The 16524-nt window shown below is 51.0% G+C and overlaps 1 protein-coding gene across 1 annotated transcript in view; it reads left to right on the top strand.

The window, feature by feature from the left end:
- CYP46A1 (cytochrome P450 family 46 subfamily A member 1) overlaps positions 1–16524 on the top strand; it is a 34820-nt gene that overhangs the window by 16308 nt on the left and 1988 nt on the right. Inside the window, exons 6-13 of the mRNA XM_007455644.1 lie at positions 3917–4055; positions 4764–4874; positions 6462–6612; positions 6789–6851; positions 8894–8966; positions 11828–11912; positions 12575–12685; positions 16081–16169. Of these exons, the coding sequence (XP_007455706.1) occupies positions 3917–4055; positions 4764–4874; positions 6462–6612; positions 6789–6851; positions 8894–8966; positions 11828–11912; positions 12575–12685; positions 16081–16169 (822 nt within the window). The remainder of the gene's footprint in view (positions 1–3916; positions 4056–4763; positions 4875–6461; positions 6613–6788; positions 6852–8893; positions 8967–11827; positions 11913–12574; positions 12686–16080; positions 16170–16524) is intronic.

Here is a 16524-nt window from a genome sequence, read left to right as displayed (position 1 = left end):
TTAAATTAATTCATTTATTTTTGACTGCATTGGGTGTTCGTTGCTGCGCGCAGGCTTTTCTGTAGTTGCGGTGAGCGGGGGCTAATCTTCACTGCGGTGCGTGGGCTTCTCATTGCGATGTCTTCTCTTTCTGCAGAGCACGGTCTCTAAGCCCATGGGCTTCAGTAGTTGTGGCATGTGGGCTCAGAGTTGTGGCCTGTGGGCTCTAGAGCGCAGGCTCAGTAGTTGTGGTGCATGGGCTCAGTAGTTGTGGCTCGTGGGCTCTAGAGAGCAGGCTCAGTAGTTATGGCCCACGGGCTTAGTTGCTCCACGACATGTGGGATCTTCCCAGACCAGGGCTCGAACCCACGTCCCCTGCGTTGGCAGGCGGATTCTTAACCACTGCGCTACCAGGGAAGTCCCAGTTACCATATCTCTTTAGCCTCCTTCATTCTAGAACAGTTTTTAGTCTTTCCTTAAATTTCTTGACCTTAAGATTACAGGCCAATTTCATAGAACATCCTTCAGTTTTGTTTGTCTGCCATTTCTGTTCAATTACACTCAGGTTGTGCCTTTTTTGGCGGGAACGGCCCAGGAGTAATGTTGTATCCTCCTTAGGGCATTGTTATCTGGAAGCATGTGTTGATCCGTCTCATTGTTGGAGATGTTAACTGCTCCCTTGGTTAAGGGAGCCTCCGGGCTTCTCCACTGTGAAGTTACTGTTTTGTATGTAGTCTGTGGTCAACCATATAAACATTTTCACCTAGACTTTCATCACAGCCTCCTCCCTGGCCTCCCCGCCTCCTGTCTCCCTCCTCCAATGCATCCACCTCAACGCCCTGGAGAGATCTTGCTGAAACTCAGATCTGACCACATCTCTCCTCTGTCCTGAAGCCTTCAGTGGCTCCCTATGATCTGAAAGATGAAGGTCAGACCTCACTCCCCCTTAGTCTGCCCCTGAGACCCCTCCAACATTTGGACCCTCTCACCTCCACCTTTCTGGAAACGCTGGGCTCTTTCTGGTATCTCTGCCTGTGTTGCTGCCATTCCCTCTGCCTTCTGTGCTACCCCAGGGAATTCCTCTGACTCCTTTGATACCCAGCTAAGATGTCACTGCTTTGGGGAACTGTTTCCTGACCTTCCAAGATTGAGTTCATGTCTCCATGATGGCTCTTGTCACATCCACTGCAAAGATTCTCATTCAATCTGCCTCCCTCACTAGACCTCGGGTCCGTGAAGGCAGAAGATGTACCCTGTTCCTGGACCCCTGCACCCAGCACGGCACCAGGCACTTCACAAGCCCTCCAGGAATGTCCATAGAATGAATGCATGGAATGGTCTTGGTCTTACTGGAAAGTTGCCAGGAATGATAAAAGGAATAGACTAGAAAGAGGCATTTATTTAATGAATACTTTTGCCAAGTGCCAGGGTTATGAAGGCCAACCAAGGTGACGTGGTCCCACCCTCAGGAAGCTTTGAGGTTATGGGAGGGCATAGATTCTAACCAGATGGCCGCCCATAGTGCTCATGATATAGATACCAGCAGCACTGTTTTGGTTGACCCGAACCTCACGTTAGAACTGCACTTTACATTTTATTAAGTGCTTTCACATTTTTATTTTAAAAAAATTGAAATTTTGGTAAGATACATATAATATGAAATGTACCATCTTGCCCATTTTTAGGTGTACAGTTCAGTGGTATTAAGTACATTCACATTGTTGTGCAACCATCACCACATATTTTTATTTTTTAGTTTCATAATAAGGTAGCCAGCTAAGAGATGACTATTTTACTGGAAATGCAAAATTCACAAAGTTGCATGAAAGAAGCTTTGGGAGATTCCTCTGTTTATGAAAGTGTCAGTGACCCTTGGTTAATCCGAATTCACTGAGGAAAAAAATAGGAACCACTGGTGAGTTTCATCTCCAGCCATTATCCACAAAGAATATCATTATATACTTTTAATAAAATTGTGATAATGAACTGCCAGTTTCTGCTTTTCTAGATATTAATTTTACTGAAAAACCTTGGTCCCAATCATTCCATAAAAGACAAGGAAATGTAAAATAGATAGTTAGTGGGAAGCAGCCGCATCGCATGGGGAGATCAGCTCGGTGCTTTGTGACCACCTAGAGGGGTGGGATAGGGAGGGTGGGAGGGAGGGAGATGCAAGAAGAAGGGGATATGGGGATATATGTATATGTATAGCCGATTCACTTTGTTATACAGCAGAAACTAACACACCACTGTAAAGCAATTGTACTCCAATAAAGACATTTTTAAAAATGCAAAAAAAAAAAAAAAAAAAAGACAAGGGGTTGGGATTTTACTGTACTGCTAACATTCCAGTCCAATATTTTGTATCTGCAGTAGCTGCAAGGGATTCAGTACTGGTGTGGTAACCAGTGCATGGGATCCAAATAGTCAATTTGAATGTGATTTTTTTTAAAAAAAAACAACTACAAAGAATCTTGAAAATAAATATATACTTGCAAACCATGTAAGTGTTATGAAGAAAAAGTCAAGGGTACTATGGGAGCATATATTGGGACTACTTAGGCTTAAGAGACATTTCCCTGAGGATGTGGCATTTGGGTGTCCACCTGGAGAGAGGGCAGGTGTTAAGGTGTTATGAGGCATAGGGATGGAGGGTGGGAGGGGAGACAGCTCAGGCAGAGGGGACAACATGTGCAAAGGCCCTGAGAAGGGAAGGAGCATCGGGCTTTGGAGAAGATAACAGGTCATTGTAACAGGAAAGCAGTGCTGCAGGTGGGGATGAACAAGAGCAGACAGCCTCCTGGGCCCAGGTGAGGATTTACCCTCCCTCACAACAGGGTGCTTCAAAGCATTTTAGGTGGGCAAGTGACCAGATTCGAGTGGTGCTTTCATTATATGCCTGGGCCACAGAGAACAAGACATGCAGCCAGCATGGGGTGGGAGCAGCAGTGACCAGACAGATGCTGGGGCCTGTGCTAGAGCTGGGAAACAGAGCAGGGCTGGCTGATCAGCAGTGAAGAGTGGATAGCCTTTCCTAATTAAAAAAGGTATTCTTTTTTTTTTTCTCTTCCCCAATTTGCTCTCTTTACTGTTTTTTAAAACCTCTTATTTGGAAATAATTTCAAATTTCTAGATAAGTTTCAAGAATAGGAATAGGAGAAAAAACACCCTTATACCCTTTACCCAGATTGCTAACATTAAAAATGACTTTTAATTTCAAAAGCAGCACTTTCTCTTTGTAAAAACTCAGAAATATGTAATATACAAAGGGACAATTTCCCCCCTTTCCACTCCCTCAGGTATACCATTTTTGTGAGTTTGGAGCACATCCTTCCATACCTCTTTCTAAGCTGTATGCCAGATAGACAAGCCAGGTAGCTGTCCCAGGACGGGGGCGCTGTGGGTTGGGAGATCTGGGTCAGAGGACTCACTTCTGTGTAGGGTTGGGCACTATGATTGCTCAAGGACAGAGAGTGAAATGGGATAACAAAAGGCTGCAGATGGTGGCCCCAGGCAGGGCAGGGAAGGAGAGTGGGCAGTGCAACCAAGAGGTTGGAGGGGAAACTTCATGGACTCTAAGAGGCCCCAGAGGCCTTTCTTCCCTTCCTCCCCACTGTCTTCTGGAGTTTCTACATTGCCATGTCTCCTTGGGGTCAGAATTGAAGGGCCAAGTGGCAAACAGAGGACCCATGAAACCATTAAAGCAAGGGTAAAGGCACAGTGGCCATCCCGAGTGGAGGGGGCTGGTGAAATCCAAGGCTTAGTTTGATTACTGCAGCCCCATCCTGTGGGCTGGGTCTTAAGGGGAGACCAGAAAGGCTGGGAGGGGCCCCCACCTCCACTCTGCACACTGGTCTCCCTTCAGAAAGGGGGGCACAGGATGTCCGCAGCCCTGGGCTGGTCCCAGTGGCCGCTGATGTCTGTGCTGTTTCCTCAGCTCCTTGGTTAGCTTGATGGAAACATTCAATGAGAAAGCAGAGCAGCTGGTGGAGATTCTGGAAGCCAAGGCGGATGGGCAGACTCCAGTGTCCATGCAGGATATGCTGACCTGCACCACCATGGACATCCTGGCCAAGGTGATGCGAGGATGGTGGAGTGGGGCATGGGGAGGGCCACACGGGCAGCGGGCAGTTCTTCCCTCCCTCTTCCCCTGCTTGCTTCCCTCCCCTCTCCCCGCTTCTCCACATATAAGCCGCCCCTTCTCTGGGCTGGGAGGGTCATCTGTTTTATCTCCTCGAACTTTTAAAACAACAGTGTGAGGTTGGAGCTACCTAACTCATTCTCTAGAAATGGACACAAAGAGATGCGGAGACAGGCCTTTGGCTGGTCAGTGGCAGGACTAGGACTGGATCTCAGGTCTGCCTGACTCCCAGCCCAAGCCTACCTCCCCCCTCAGCACCCCCCATGGGGCATTGCTTGACTTTTCACCCTGGCTGTCTCAGCAGTGGCCCAGATAACCCCCAGCCCAGGTTAAGGATGGAGTTCAGGCTCAGTGAGTGAAGAGTCGTCACCATTCAACAATTCACTGGGAAACTGGGTGTGAAATAGACACACAAGGAAGGCTGCATTTCAGGGGAAATGCATCTTGTCAAGGAAGGAAGCCAAGGTTTGTTGAGTGGCTACTATGTGCCACTTAATCCTACCACATCCCACAGGTTCAGGATTATCATGGGTTGTTGTAAGGAGTCAATGACATGATGCACACAGCCCTTAGCTCAGGCTCTTCCCTGGGTCTTCAGTCCTCCCATCACCCACGTATGACCTTGCCCTTCTCTCTCCCCCAGGCAGCTTTTGGGATGGAGACCAGCATGCTGCTGGGTGCCCAGAAGCCTCTGTCCCGGAAAGTGAAACTGATCCTGGAGGGCATCAGTGCATCCCGAAACACTCTGGCAAAGGTACCTGCCGTCGTAGCTTGTCTTGTCCTCATTTGCTGGAGAACTTCCTCCTGTGATTTTTTTCAGAATGGGTTTTGAGTTCTGATACGTCTGAAGTGACTTCCAAATCAGTTAGGATTTGCATACATACCCTAAAGTAGAGGCTGAAAATCGAAGTGGTTTAAGTAAATTAGGAGTAAATCTTTCTCTCATATGAAATGATCCTGAAGCAGGATGGCAATGATGACCCCACAATGTCAGATGTTCCTGGATTTTTCTGTCTTTCTGTTCCACTGTCTCTAGCACATCACCCCATTGTTATAAGATGGCTGCTGCAGATCCAGCTATCGCCTCCTTGTTCCAGGCATGAAGGAAGAAGAAGGGGGAAAGGTGGCCCTGTTACCAAACCGAACTTGGGTCTGCTTGCCCATGCGCAGTAAAGCCAATATATTGATACTGGGTTGTGGTGAGGGAAAGTGCAACACTTATTGCAGGGCCCCAAGCAAGGAGTCTAGGCAGCTAGTGCTTAAAAGGCCCAAACTCCCTGAACGCTTTCAGGGAAAGGTTTTTAAAGACGGGGGTGTGTGTTTGGGGTGGGGGGAGGGTGTGGGTATGTGATTAGCTTGTGGACAATCTTCTGATTAATTGGTGGTGAGGTAATCGGGAGTCAACATCATCAACCTTCTAGTTCCAACCAGTCTGGGGTCTACGTGCTGGTGTGCAGCATACAGTTAACTTCTCCCACCTGGTGGGGGCTTCAGTATCTGGAAAACAGCTCAAAGGACGTGGCTCAGAATATTACCTATAGCCCTTGAGGAGGAACTAAATATCCTTGACTTTGTTTAATAGTTAAACTATTATTTTGTCTTGCTGGACTGTTTTCCTTTCTTTCTGCATTTTACCCCTTCTCTGATTAAATTCATTCTCTGGAACTTGGGGAAGGCCTAGGAGGCTAAGGTTTTTCTATAGACAAGAGGCAGGCGGAGGACATGGGGGTGGGGGTGGGGTCTGTTCTGGGAAGACCCCATAGAGTCCTGCTCGGCTACAGTACTTGAGTTGATTCCCAGACAGATGCTCAGGGCCCCCTTCTGTTCCCTGGGATTTCAGACTCTGAGCTTAGAGTCCCCTGATGCCACCCCACCTTTTCAGCAGTTAATTTCACTCTACTTTCCTCTGGCTGAAGTTTCCTCCTTCGATGTGATCCTAATTGCCTCCATCCTTCAGGAATCCCTTCTTATTTTCCAGTGCTCTGTGGATATTTTAAGGCATCTTTCCCATCATTTCTAGGGATCTGGGGCAGGAAGGGGAAGCCAGTGCTTGGGCTTAGGCCACATGGCTTGCGGCATCTTAGTTGCCAGACCAGGGATCGAACCCGGGGTCCCGGCAGTGAAAGTGCCCTGACCACCGGACCGCCAGAGAATTCCCCATAGCCCACCATTCTGATAAAGTCTCCTGGCTACTTGATCTTTTCTAGAATGTTCTCACATTCTTCCACCCTCCCAGCTTGCCGGTGCCGCTGTGGATTTCTGAAGTCATTTTGGAGTTGGGGGGACAGGGGAGAGGGAAAGTGTGTCCAGTCCACCACGCTGAGCTGGAACTCTCATTCAGTTTATGCCAGGGAAGTGGAAACAGCTTCGCGAGGTCCGGGAGAGCGTGCGTTTCCTGCGTCAGGTTGGCAAGGACTGGGTCCAGCGCCGCCGGGAGGCCCTGCAGAGGGGGGAGGACGTGCCTGCTGACATCCTCACACAGATTCTCAAAGGTGCCAGGGCTCCCTCGAGGGCCTTGGGAGGGCCGGGCAGCGGGGGTGCCCCCCATCAGTTGACTCCAGCTGGTTCTGTCTGGCTCTAGGGGAGCGGGGAGTGGGGAGAAGACCAGGATTCTTAGTGCGCAGGTGGCATCTGCTCCTGGGGCTCTGAGACTCGCCTTGTCTTTCAGCTGAAGAGGGGGCCCAGGACGACGAGATTCTGCTGGACAACTTCGTTACCTTCTTCATTGCTGGTTTGTAGCTTCAGCTGCCACCAAAGGTTTAGGGCTTTGCAGGAGTGAAGGGGACCGTGGATGGCTTAAACCCTGGCTCAGAGACTTTCTTAGACAGTCTGAGCAGAGTTCTGCTGTGGAGCTGGGGGGCTGGAGACGCCCTCTCTCTTAGCTTGGCGAGGCCCAGGAGGCTGTCTTGGTGGCCTCCCACCTGGTTCTGGAGCTGGCGATTGTGAGGATTTGTGAAGCGGCCTTTTTGGGCTCAGGAGAGGTCGGCCACTTGAATTCAGGTCTCTGCCTCACTCAAAATTTATGCCGAGGCCTTCCGTCCACTAGCACCAGAAGACGTGCTAAGCAACTTTATTCATTTGCTCATCAAATATTTCTTGAGCGTGGTCCTTCACCTGGAAAACTTCTCCTCACCCTTCAGCAATCCCTTACGGAAGCCCTCAGGGATTGCCCAGACTCATCAGGCCCCAGTTAGAAGCTCTCCATGGCGCCCGAGCTCCTCTCTGCCCACACATCTCACAGTGTTAAGTCGTATGTTTATCGGTGTAATTCGCTAAGGTCTGTCTCCCCCAGCAGATTGCGTGCTCGGTGAGCCAGGGGTTATGTTGTTTTGCTCACCTGTGTATTCCCAGGGCCCAGTTCCGTAGGTACCCATAAAGATCGGATGAAATGAAGGAAGACCAGGCACAGGGAAGACAGAGATGAACAAGATGAGGGATATTTCATAGTCTGATGGTGGAGGTGGACAGACAGACAGAATTGCCTTGCTGGGCAGTGGATTTTCAGAAAAGGAAGCCTGCCTCCCTTGCGAGAGGGTCACGAAGGGGGAGGGGGTCTGCCATGTGGACGGCGTAGAAGAGGGCCCTCCAGGTGGGGGTCACATTCACAGGTAGCCCGGGAGACCTGGAGCAGTAGGGCTGGAGCAGGACTTCAGGGCACCGTCCTCCACGCGTGATAAAGTGCTTGCCGAATGAAGGCTTGCTGGTCTTCATGCTGTGAGCCAGGGGCCTGAGTCCGGGATGTGGTTCTTCCATAGGCCGGCTCTGTAGCCTGGGCCTCAGTTTGCTCATCTGTAAAATGGGGATGTCCATCCAGCCTTCCAGGTGGAGTTTAATAACTTCCCTCAGGTCCCCCTCGCAGCCCACCACGAGCCCTGTGCCCCTACCGCAAGGGGCCGAGGAGAGGACAGCTGTGTCTCTCCGCCCATTGTCCTTTGAGGAAACTGAGTCACTGCTGGCAATGCAGAGCCAGGGCCAGGCTGGGACTTCCGGCCACTTCTGATTCCCCTGCCCGGCCTCCCCTGTGAGGTCCCCTGGCCGTGACTTGCCCACATTCCAGCCCTGGGAGCAGCTGGACCTCCTTCCCAGCACCTACTTGCTGGAAGGAGTAGGCCCTTCTCTTGCATTCGAGCAGCCCCTGGGGCCCCCTGGCTGGCAGTGGTTGCCACCTGTTAAGCCCCCTACCCCTTTAGAGGAAAGTGGTGCAACTCAGTTCCCTCCCTGGCCAACTGGGGTGGGGGTGGGGTTGATGCTATCAACTCGACCAGATCCTGCCAGAACCCAGAATCAGCCCTCTCCACCTGGGGAGTCGGTCCCCGTGACAGAAGATGCACCCTCTCCAGACCTCAGGGGCTGGTGCCCGCAGCTTCATGGGCTTTGGGCTTGAAAGCTTTGCTTCATTTGAGCCCTAGCTCTGTCCCTCCTGCTGTGTGACCTAAGAGGGACACATTCCTCTCAGCCTCAGCTTGCTCTTCTGCAGAATGGTGACGAATATCCCTCCAGGCCAGGCAAGGCACAAGGGTGGTTGGAGCAAGGGGCTTTTAGGGTGTGAGACACAGATGCACGGGGCGAAGGCCATTTCTTTGACAACATAGGCGGCACCAGGAATGCGGAGGTGGACAGGTGTCTCCCTCGAATCTGTGCGTCTGGCTCAGCCAAGGGGGAGAAGTGAGGGCTTGAGCTACCACCAGGGCTTGGGGTCTCAGAGGCCAGGCCGGCTGGGCCAGCGGCAGCCCCGTAGGCCGTGCGGAGCCTCCTCTCTCCTCCTTCCTGCAGGTCACGAGACCTCTGCCAATCACCTGGCGTTCACGGTGATGGAGCTGTCGCGCCAGCCGGAGATCTTGGCGAGGTACGAGGAGGGGAGATGGGGGGGTTCCCCTTGACACTGGTGAAGGGGTTTATCTGATGTCTTGTTCCTAGGGGACCACCTGCTCCCATCTCCCACGGCTGAGCCCCCTCCAATGTGTCCTGCTTCCCTTCACCCCAGGGTCTTTGCACATGCTGCTCCTACTTCTAAAAGCTCCTCTTCCTGCTTTTCTCCCGGAGAATTCCCCCTCGTCCTCCTCCGCCTTCCTATTTGCCCTCCTCAGAGGCCTTCTTAGACCCCTGAAGCATCCACTCTGTTTCCCCTCCTAGCCTCCTCCCAGCTCACAGATGCATTTTCTCCTGGGACTGTTTGCCTTGAGTCTATTTCAGTCATGAAACCAGAAGCGCCAAGAGGGCAAGATGTTTCCCTCCCAAGATGTACTCAGGGCCTGGTCAGGGGCTGGCACTGAGGACTGAACAGAATTCCAAGCAAAGTGCTGAGGGAGCGCTTGTCTGCAGCTGGCAAGACAAAGGAGGGCACTGCTGGGGAGATGGCATTTGAGCTGGGCCATTGGTTTCCTTAAATACAAACAGTGTCCCTCAAGGACTGTTGCACAGATGGGCTGAGCTAAATGTAAGAGCGCTCTGCAAATGCCGCCGACAGGCTTGGGGGTGAGTCCTCCGTGGACATGGGGAAGGGTCCATCAGAGTTGGACGGTTGTCATCACCAGCAGGAAAGGGCAGACTGAACGATTGCCTGAGAATGTAACACCGTTGACCCTTGAACGACAAGGGTTTGAACCGTGCGGGTCCACTTACACATGGATTTTTTCCACTAAATATTTGCTACAGCACCACACGATCCGCAGTTGGTTGAATCCGTGGATGTGGAGCCACGGACACGGAGGGCCAACTGTAAAGTTGTACTTGGATTTTTGACTGTGCGGAGGGTCGGTGCCCCTAACTCCTGTGTTGTGCAAGGGTCAACTGTAGCTTATTGGTGTTTAAAAATACGTAATAGTATTTATTAAAAATTTGGAAAAAAGCAGAAAAGTTAAAATAATGATTATAATTATAAATCCACGTGTGATGCCCCCATCCACCCAGTGACAGTTCATGGTTAACTACTGAATTTTGCCATGTATATTACCACAACATTGCCCCACAGTTTTGCAACCTCTTCCCAAGTTCTTTTTTATTTAAATTGTGTCTATGTGTATATATGTATATCATATACATATCATATATAATATCATATATATAATAAAATTGACCATTTAAACCATTTTCAAGTGTATGGTTCAGTGACATTAAGTACATTCACACTGTTGTGGATCCATCACCACCATCCTTCACCACCATCCATCCCCAGAACATTTCCGCATCCCAAACGGAAACTGTCCCTGCTAAACACTAACTCCTCACTCCCTGCCTCCTTCCAGCCCCTGGCAACCACCATTCAACCTCCTGTCTCCAGAAATCTGACTCCTGTCGGGACCTCATATGAGTGGAATCATAGTGTGTTTGTCCTTTCTGTTTGGCTTGTTTCACTTGGCATAACGTCCTCAAGGTTCACCCGTGTGGCAGCAAGTGGCAGGGTGCCCTTCCCTTTTGTTCCCTTTTGTTCCCGTCTGAGTGATATTCCCTTGTATGTATGGACCGCATCTTGCTTATCCATTCATCCATCAGTGGACACTTGGGTTGCTTCCACTTTTCGGCTATTGTGAATAGTGCTGCTGTGAACGTCGGCGTGTAAATATCTACTTGAGACCCATCTACCCAGAAGTGGGATTGCTGCATCACATGGTAGTTCTGTGTTTATCATTTTTTTTTTTTTTTTTTTTTTTTTTGCGGTACGTGGGCCTCTCACTGTTGTGGCCTTTCTTGTTGCAGAGCACAGGTTCCGGACACACAGGCTCAGTGGTCATGGCTCATGGTTCCAGCCACTCCGCGGCATGTGGGATCTTCCCGGACCGGGGCACGAACCCATGTCTGCTGCATCGGCAGACAGACTCTCAACCACTGCACCACCAGGGAAGCCCTGATTATTTTCTTATAGTTTTGATCCATCTGTTCCTTATTTTGATGTAAAGAGTCTAGTAAAAGTTTAACTTTTTCACCCAAATGGCTGGCCTGTTTACATAACTCCATTTATTTTTTAATCTATTTTCTCTACTGATTGGAAATGTATCTTATATCATATTATAAATTTTATATTTATTTAGGTGTATTTCTAGATTCTTCATTCTGTCCCATTGATCTATTTATTCATGGCACCGAACCCGTGTCCCCTGCATCGGCAGGCGGACCCTCAACCACTGCGCCACCAGGGAAGCCCTGTGTTTAACACTTTGAGGAGCCTCCATACCATTTTCCACAGCACCTGCACCACTTTACATCCCCTCCCGCCATGCACAAGGGCTCTGATTTCTCCACACCCTCACCAGCACTTGTTATTTTCTGTCTTTTGACAGAAGACCCCGTCATGGGTGGGAAGTGGTCCAGGTCCACCTTTACGGCTGCATATTATTCTAACGGTGCAAGTCCTAAGGCTTGTACCTGCATCCCTGAATCACTCCTTCTGCTGTTTTAAGCTGCTGTGAACCGGGCTGAAATAGGCATCTTTGTGCAAAGACCTTGTTCTGTGGTGGTTTGTTTCCTACAGCCGATTCCAAGCAGCACACACAGCGGGTGAATGTTTTAAGGGCCTGGAACGTAGTTCCCAGCTGCCCGGGCATCTGCGTTTGGACGGGGAGGTTCCTTCAAGAACGGAGGCTGGGGAGCAGTGTGTGCAGCGGAGAAGCCCCAGGCCTCTCTCTTCACGCTTCCTCCCAGCCCGCCCTTCTTAAAACTAACGTGGGGCATCTCTCCTTGGAGACGAACTTGTCTTTGTCTGACTGACAGGCTGCAGGCCGAGGTGGACGAGGTCATCGGTTCCAAGAGGCACCTTGACTGCGAGGACCTGGGGAGACTGCAGTACCTGTCCCAGGTGTGGGGATGGGGGAGAAGCTTCTGGGCAGAGGTGGGCGATTCATCGACCAGCCTGCTGCCTCCTTGAACCCTTTAGTACAGGGGTTCTTGAATGTCGCTGCACCTGAGAATCCCCTGGGAGGTTAAAAAACTGCCCATGTCCAGGCTGCTCCAGACCAATGATACTGAGTTGCTGGGGGAGGGACCCAGCATGGCTACGGTTTCCCAGGTGATTCCAGTATGGAAACCAGCCCAGTTAGTAAAACCCAGTTAGGCCTGGGTTCCACAAGCGTTAGGCTTCCCAGCTGGGGGCCAGGCTCAGCAGAACCCCCCTCCAACCCCCAGCACAGCACAGGAGGAGGCCTTCCTCGAGCTGCCGGAGTCCTTGGGATGGTGGGAGCCCTGGTGTAGAGGGAGGCCTGGCTCTAGTCTCTGGTCTGGTCTGGTCTCTGGCACTGTGGCTTTGCACAACCCCTCCTCTGGGCCTTGGTTTCTCCTTCTGTCACATGAGGGGTTGGACACGCAGAAGAGGCTAACCTTGCAGGGGTCAGGGACCCAGTTCGGCCGTGGGTGCACAGTCAGCACCGTGAAATGGAGCAGAGATGCGTTCGGGACATGCTTCCGGCACTTTCCATGGGGTCTCCTGATGTCTCTTGTTATCTCCCCGTGTGGTGTCTGCAGGTCCTCAAAGAGTCGCTGAGGCTGTACCCGCCAGCGTGGGGCACCTTTCGTCTGCTGGAGGAGGAGACCTTGATCGATGGGGTCCGAGTCCCCGGCAACACCCCGCTCCTGGTGCGTGGGGGCCCTGCCTGCCTGCCCCCAGCTGGTCAATTCGGGGCTGTCCGCTGAGGTCAGGGACTCCTCCAAAGTCCGTGGTCCCGTTATCCTCCCTGGCCTCCCGTGCATTCTTGTTTGAGTCCTACCTTAACCCCGTGATGAATTTTCTCTCCTCACCCCACTGTCCAGTGTAAGATTACAGCGGATGATTCTAAAAGGGAGGTGCCTCATTTACAGCTGAGGCTGCTGAGGCTCAGAGAAGTTAAGTTACTTTCCTGAGGTCACAAAGCCAGCAAGGGGCAGAATGGGATGTGCCCAGTTTCAGAGCTGGCCCAAATTTGCTCCAGTTCCTTCTCTCTCCATGGCCCCTCCTCCCATCGAGGTTGACTTTCTCCCCCACCCCATTCTCCTTTACATTTTGTTCCTCTGGCTGTTTCCTCATTCATTCATTCATTCATTCATTCAGGCTCCACTGATGCACAATGACCTCCCCAAACCCACCACCTGCCCCCAAAACTAGAACGTAACCACCTATGTACGCATCATTCTCCTGATTCCCTCCAAAAGCTGTCACTCTCCTGAATTTTGTGCTTGCCATTCCCTCGCCTCCGTGTGTGTGCACGCCCACCCAGTAAAGTGTCCTAGGACTTGCTCTGTAACTCAGTACAATGTCTATTAAGATAGTGTAGATTTCCACGTGCGGCTGTAGGCCATCCATTTTCACTGCTGTGTAATATTCTGCCATGTGAGTTGCACTATTGCACATTGATTCCGGGGTCAACAGGCATTTGAGAGGGTCCCAGTTTGTTGCCATTATGAGCACAGCTGCTGCTGTCAGCTTTCCTGTCCTTGTGTCCTGATGCAATGTGCAAATGTGTTTTTTGGGTGTGTGCCCAGGAGTGGGAGGGCTGGGTTGTAGAACAGATGACTGATCAACTTTATAAACTAGGGACGAATTATTTTCCAAAGTGGCTTTGCCAGTTCAGGCGCTCCCTTGCGGTGTAAGAGAGAGTCTGTTCCTCATCTGCCTCACCACTTAGTAGGGCCCAATTTCTTATTTTTTTGCCAGTTCAGTAAGTGTAAGGAAAGTATTTTGCTGTGGTCTTGATGTGCACTTTCCCAACTACTGGTGAGGCTGGGCAGCCCTACACTGTTTTTCCTCCTCTGTGAGGTGTCTGTTCATTTCCCTCTCTTGGGTCGTTTGTCTTTTCTTATTATTATGTAGAGCTGTCTTTACAAATTCACATGTTAATCTTTTATCAGGTAGATGTGTTGCAAATGCCATCTCTAGATACGTGGTTTGTCTTTGTTTTTAATGATCTGACGTTCTTAAATTTTTTAGTGGTGAGTTATCTTGTTTTGTCTTGTTTAAGAAATTCCTCCCTGCTTTGAAGTCAGAAGAGTATATTCACTTACATTAACGATTTTACACTGTTTTTGAAAGCTAAGCTCCTATCTATCTGAAATTGATTTTGCGTATGGTGTGAGGTACGGGTCTGTGTCTGCTGAGGCTACTATTGCAAAGCATCACGGACACAGTAGCTTAAGAGCAAAAGTTAATTTTCCCACGGTCCTGGAGGCCAGAAGTTCAAGATTTAGGTGTCAGCAGGTTGGTTTCTTCTGAGGCCTCCCTCCTTGGCTTGCAGACAGCTATCTTCTCCCTCCATCTTACCTGGCATCTTCTCTGTGTGTGTCTGTGTCCTAATCTCCTCTTCTTGTAAGAACACCGGTCATACTGGATTAGAGGCCCCGATGACCTCATTTTAACTGAATTACCTCTTTAAAGAGCCTATCTCCAAATACAGTCACATTCTGAAGTTAGGACTTCAACTTATGAATTTTAGGGGGATGGAGTTCAGCCCCAGACAGAAACTGTTTATTTTTACAGAGGAGAAAGACGTGCTCCAGTCCCACCTGTTGTCTCCCTTCCCCAGGGCTCTGCCAAGCCCTCTCTAGCACGTATCAAAGCTTCATCCATGTGTACTTCTTTTTTTTTTTTTTTTTTTTTTTTTTTTCTTTTTTGGCCACACCATGCAGGGTGTGGGCTTTTAGTTCCAAGACCAGGGATCGAACCTGGGGCCCTGGCAGTGAGAGCGTGGAGGCCTAACCACTGGACCGCCAGGGAATTCCGTATCTGTACTTTTTTTTTTTTTTTTTTTTTCTTTTTTGGCCACACCATGCAGGGTGTGGGCTTTTAGTTCCAAGACCAGGGATCGAACCTGGGGCCCTGGCAGTGAGAGCGTGGAGGCCTAACCACTGGACCGCCAGGGAATTCCGTATCTGTACTTTTTTTTTTTTTTTTTTAAATCATCCTGCACCAATACCACCTGCCTTAACGACCATCTCTTCAGAATGCCCTTACATCTGGCAGGGCGAGGCCCTGGGGCTGACTCTCAACCCACGTGTGCAATCCCATGGACCCTGAGTGGGCAGACCCAGGCTCTAATCCCGGCCCCGCTCCCTGCTGGCTGGGCCATCTCAGGGAAGACCCTGAACCTCCAGGCCTCAGTACCATCCTTGTAAGATGGGGATAATGGTACCTGAGTCAACAGGATAATACAGGATAATGTACATCACGTGTCTGGCAAAAACCCCTGGCACATAGTAGGCGCCCTTTGCTGACCTTAGACCCCTCCTGGTCTTATGCTCCCACTCAGCTCCAGGCCCCCCCTCCAGCCCTGGATGCCCTGGACTCTCACACAGAGAACCAGGGGCAGCACGGGCTTGGGGAGACACTTTGTGCAAAGGTCAGCACCCGGGGCCCAAGTTATGGGGCATGAATGGCCCCTGGGGGCCGGGGCAAGGAGGATCAACTTCAATCAGGAGGCACCAGGTGTGCAGGTGAAAGGCTAGTGGGGGCTCTGCGGCTCCCCCACCCCCACCCCGCTGAAGCTAAGCCTTGTGCTGAAGAGAAACTTTGAATAACAACAGCTCTCAGGAATCTAGAGAAGGATGGCCTCGCAGCAGCCCTGAGTTTGCATCTCATTTTGGCCGCTTACTTGCCAGGTGACTTCAGGCAAGTCATGAACCTCTGAGCCTTAGTTTCCTCATCTGTAAAATGGGGATAATTGCAGCTCCCCCCCATAGGGTGAGGTCAAGCATGGGATGATGTAGCATGCCCAGCTGGTTGGCAGCATATTGGGCTGCCCCCTTTCTTCCTCTTAGAGACTTTTCAGGGGCCAGTGGAATTCCGCACTGGTCCAGATGGGCAGGTGGAGAGATGGCCGGGTGGAGAGATGGGTGGGGAGATGTGTGGGTGGGGAGATGGGCGGGTGGAGTAGAGCAGGGGTGGGGAGTGCGGGAGGGGGTACTCTGCTCCGAGTCTCCCCACTGGGTGACTGCAGCAGGTTGGGGAGGTGCGAGGGGACCCATCCTCAGAGCCAGAGACAAGCAGATACTCTGCCCGGCAGTTCAGCACCTATGTCATGGGGCGGATGGACACATACTTTGAGGACCCGCTGACTTTCAACCCAGATCGCTTCAGCCCCAAAGCACCCAAGTAAGTCTCTCTTCAAGCTGTCCACAAGTGGAGACCTGGTGGGAGGATGGTCCCAGTGGCCTCTGGTCTGAGCTGCCTGTGCTCACTGAGCCCACATAGCCTTCCAGATCACTGCGAGGGAGTTGTGAACCCCACTCTGCCCCCATTTACAGGGAGGAAATCACGGCTCGGAGAGGTTAAGTAACTTGCACAAAGATGAACAGCCAGGAAGGGGCAGAACCAAGGTTGGAGCCCAGCTCAGACTGGTTTTAAAGTCTGTGCTCATAACCAGTCCCTTATACTGGGAAGGCCTGTGGCTTGGACAAGTGACTGCAGCCCTGCCCCGCCACACCTTGATGCCCCTATCTGAGAGATG

The sequence above is a fragment of the Lipotes vexillifer genome, unplaced genomic scaffold, assembly GCF_000442215.2.
Source record: "Lipotes vexillifer unplaced genomic scaffold, Lipotes_vexillifer_v1.1 scaffold584, whole genome shotgun sequence".
NCBI lineage: Eukaryota > Metazoa > Chordata > Mammalia > Artiodactyla > Lipotidae > Lipotes > Lipotes vexillifer.
The sequence above is the reverse complement of the archived record's forward strand: the minus strand, read 5'-3'. Positions and strand labels throughout refer to the sequence as shown.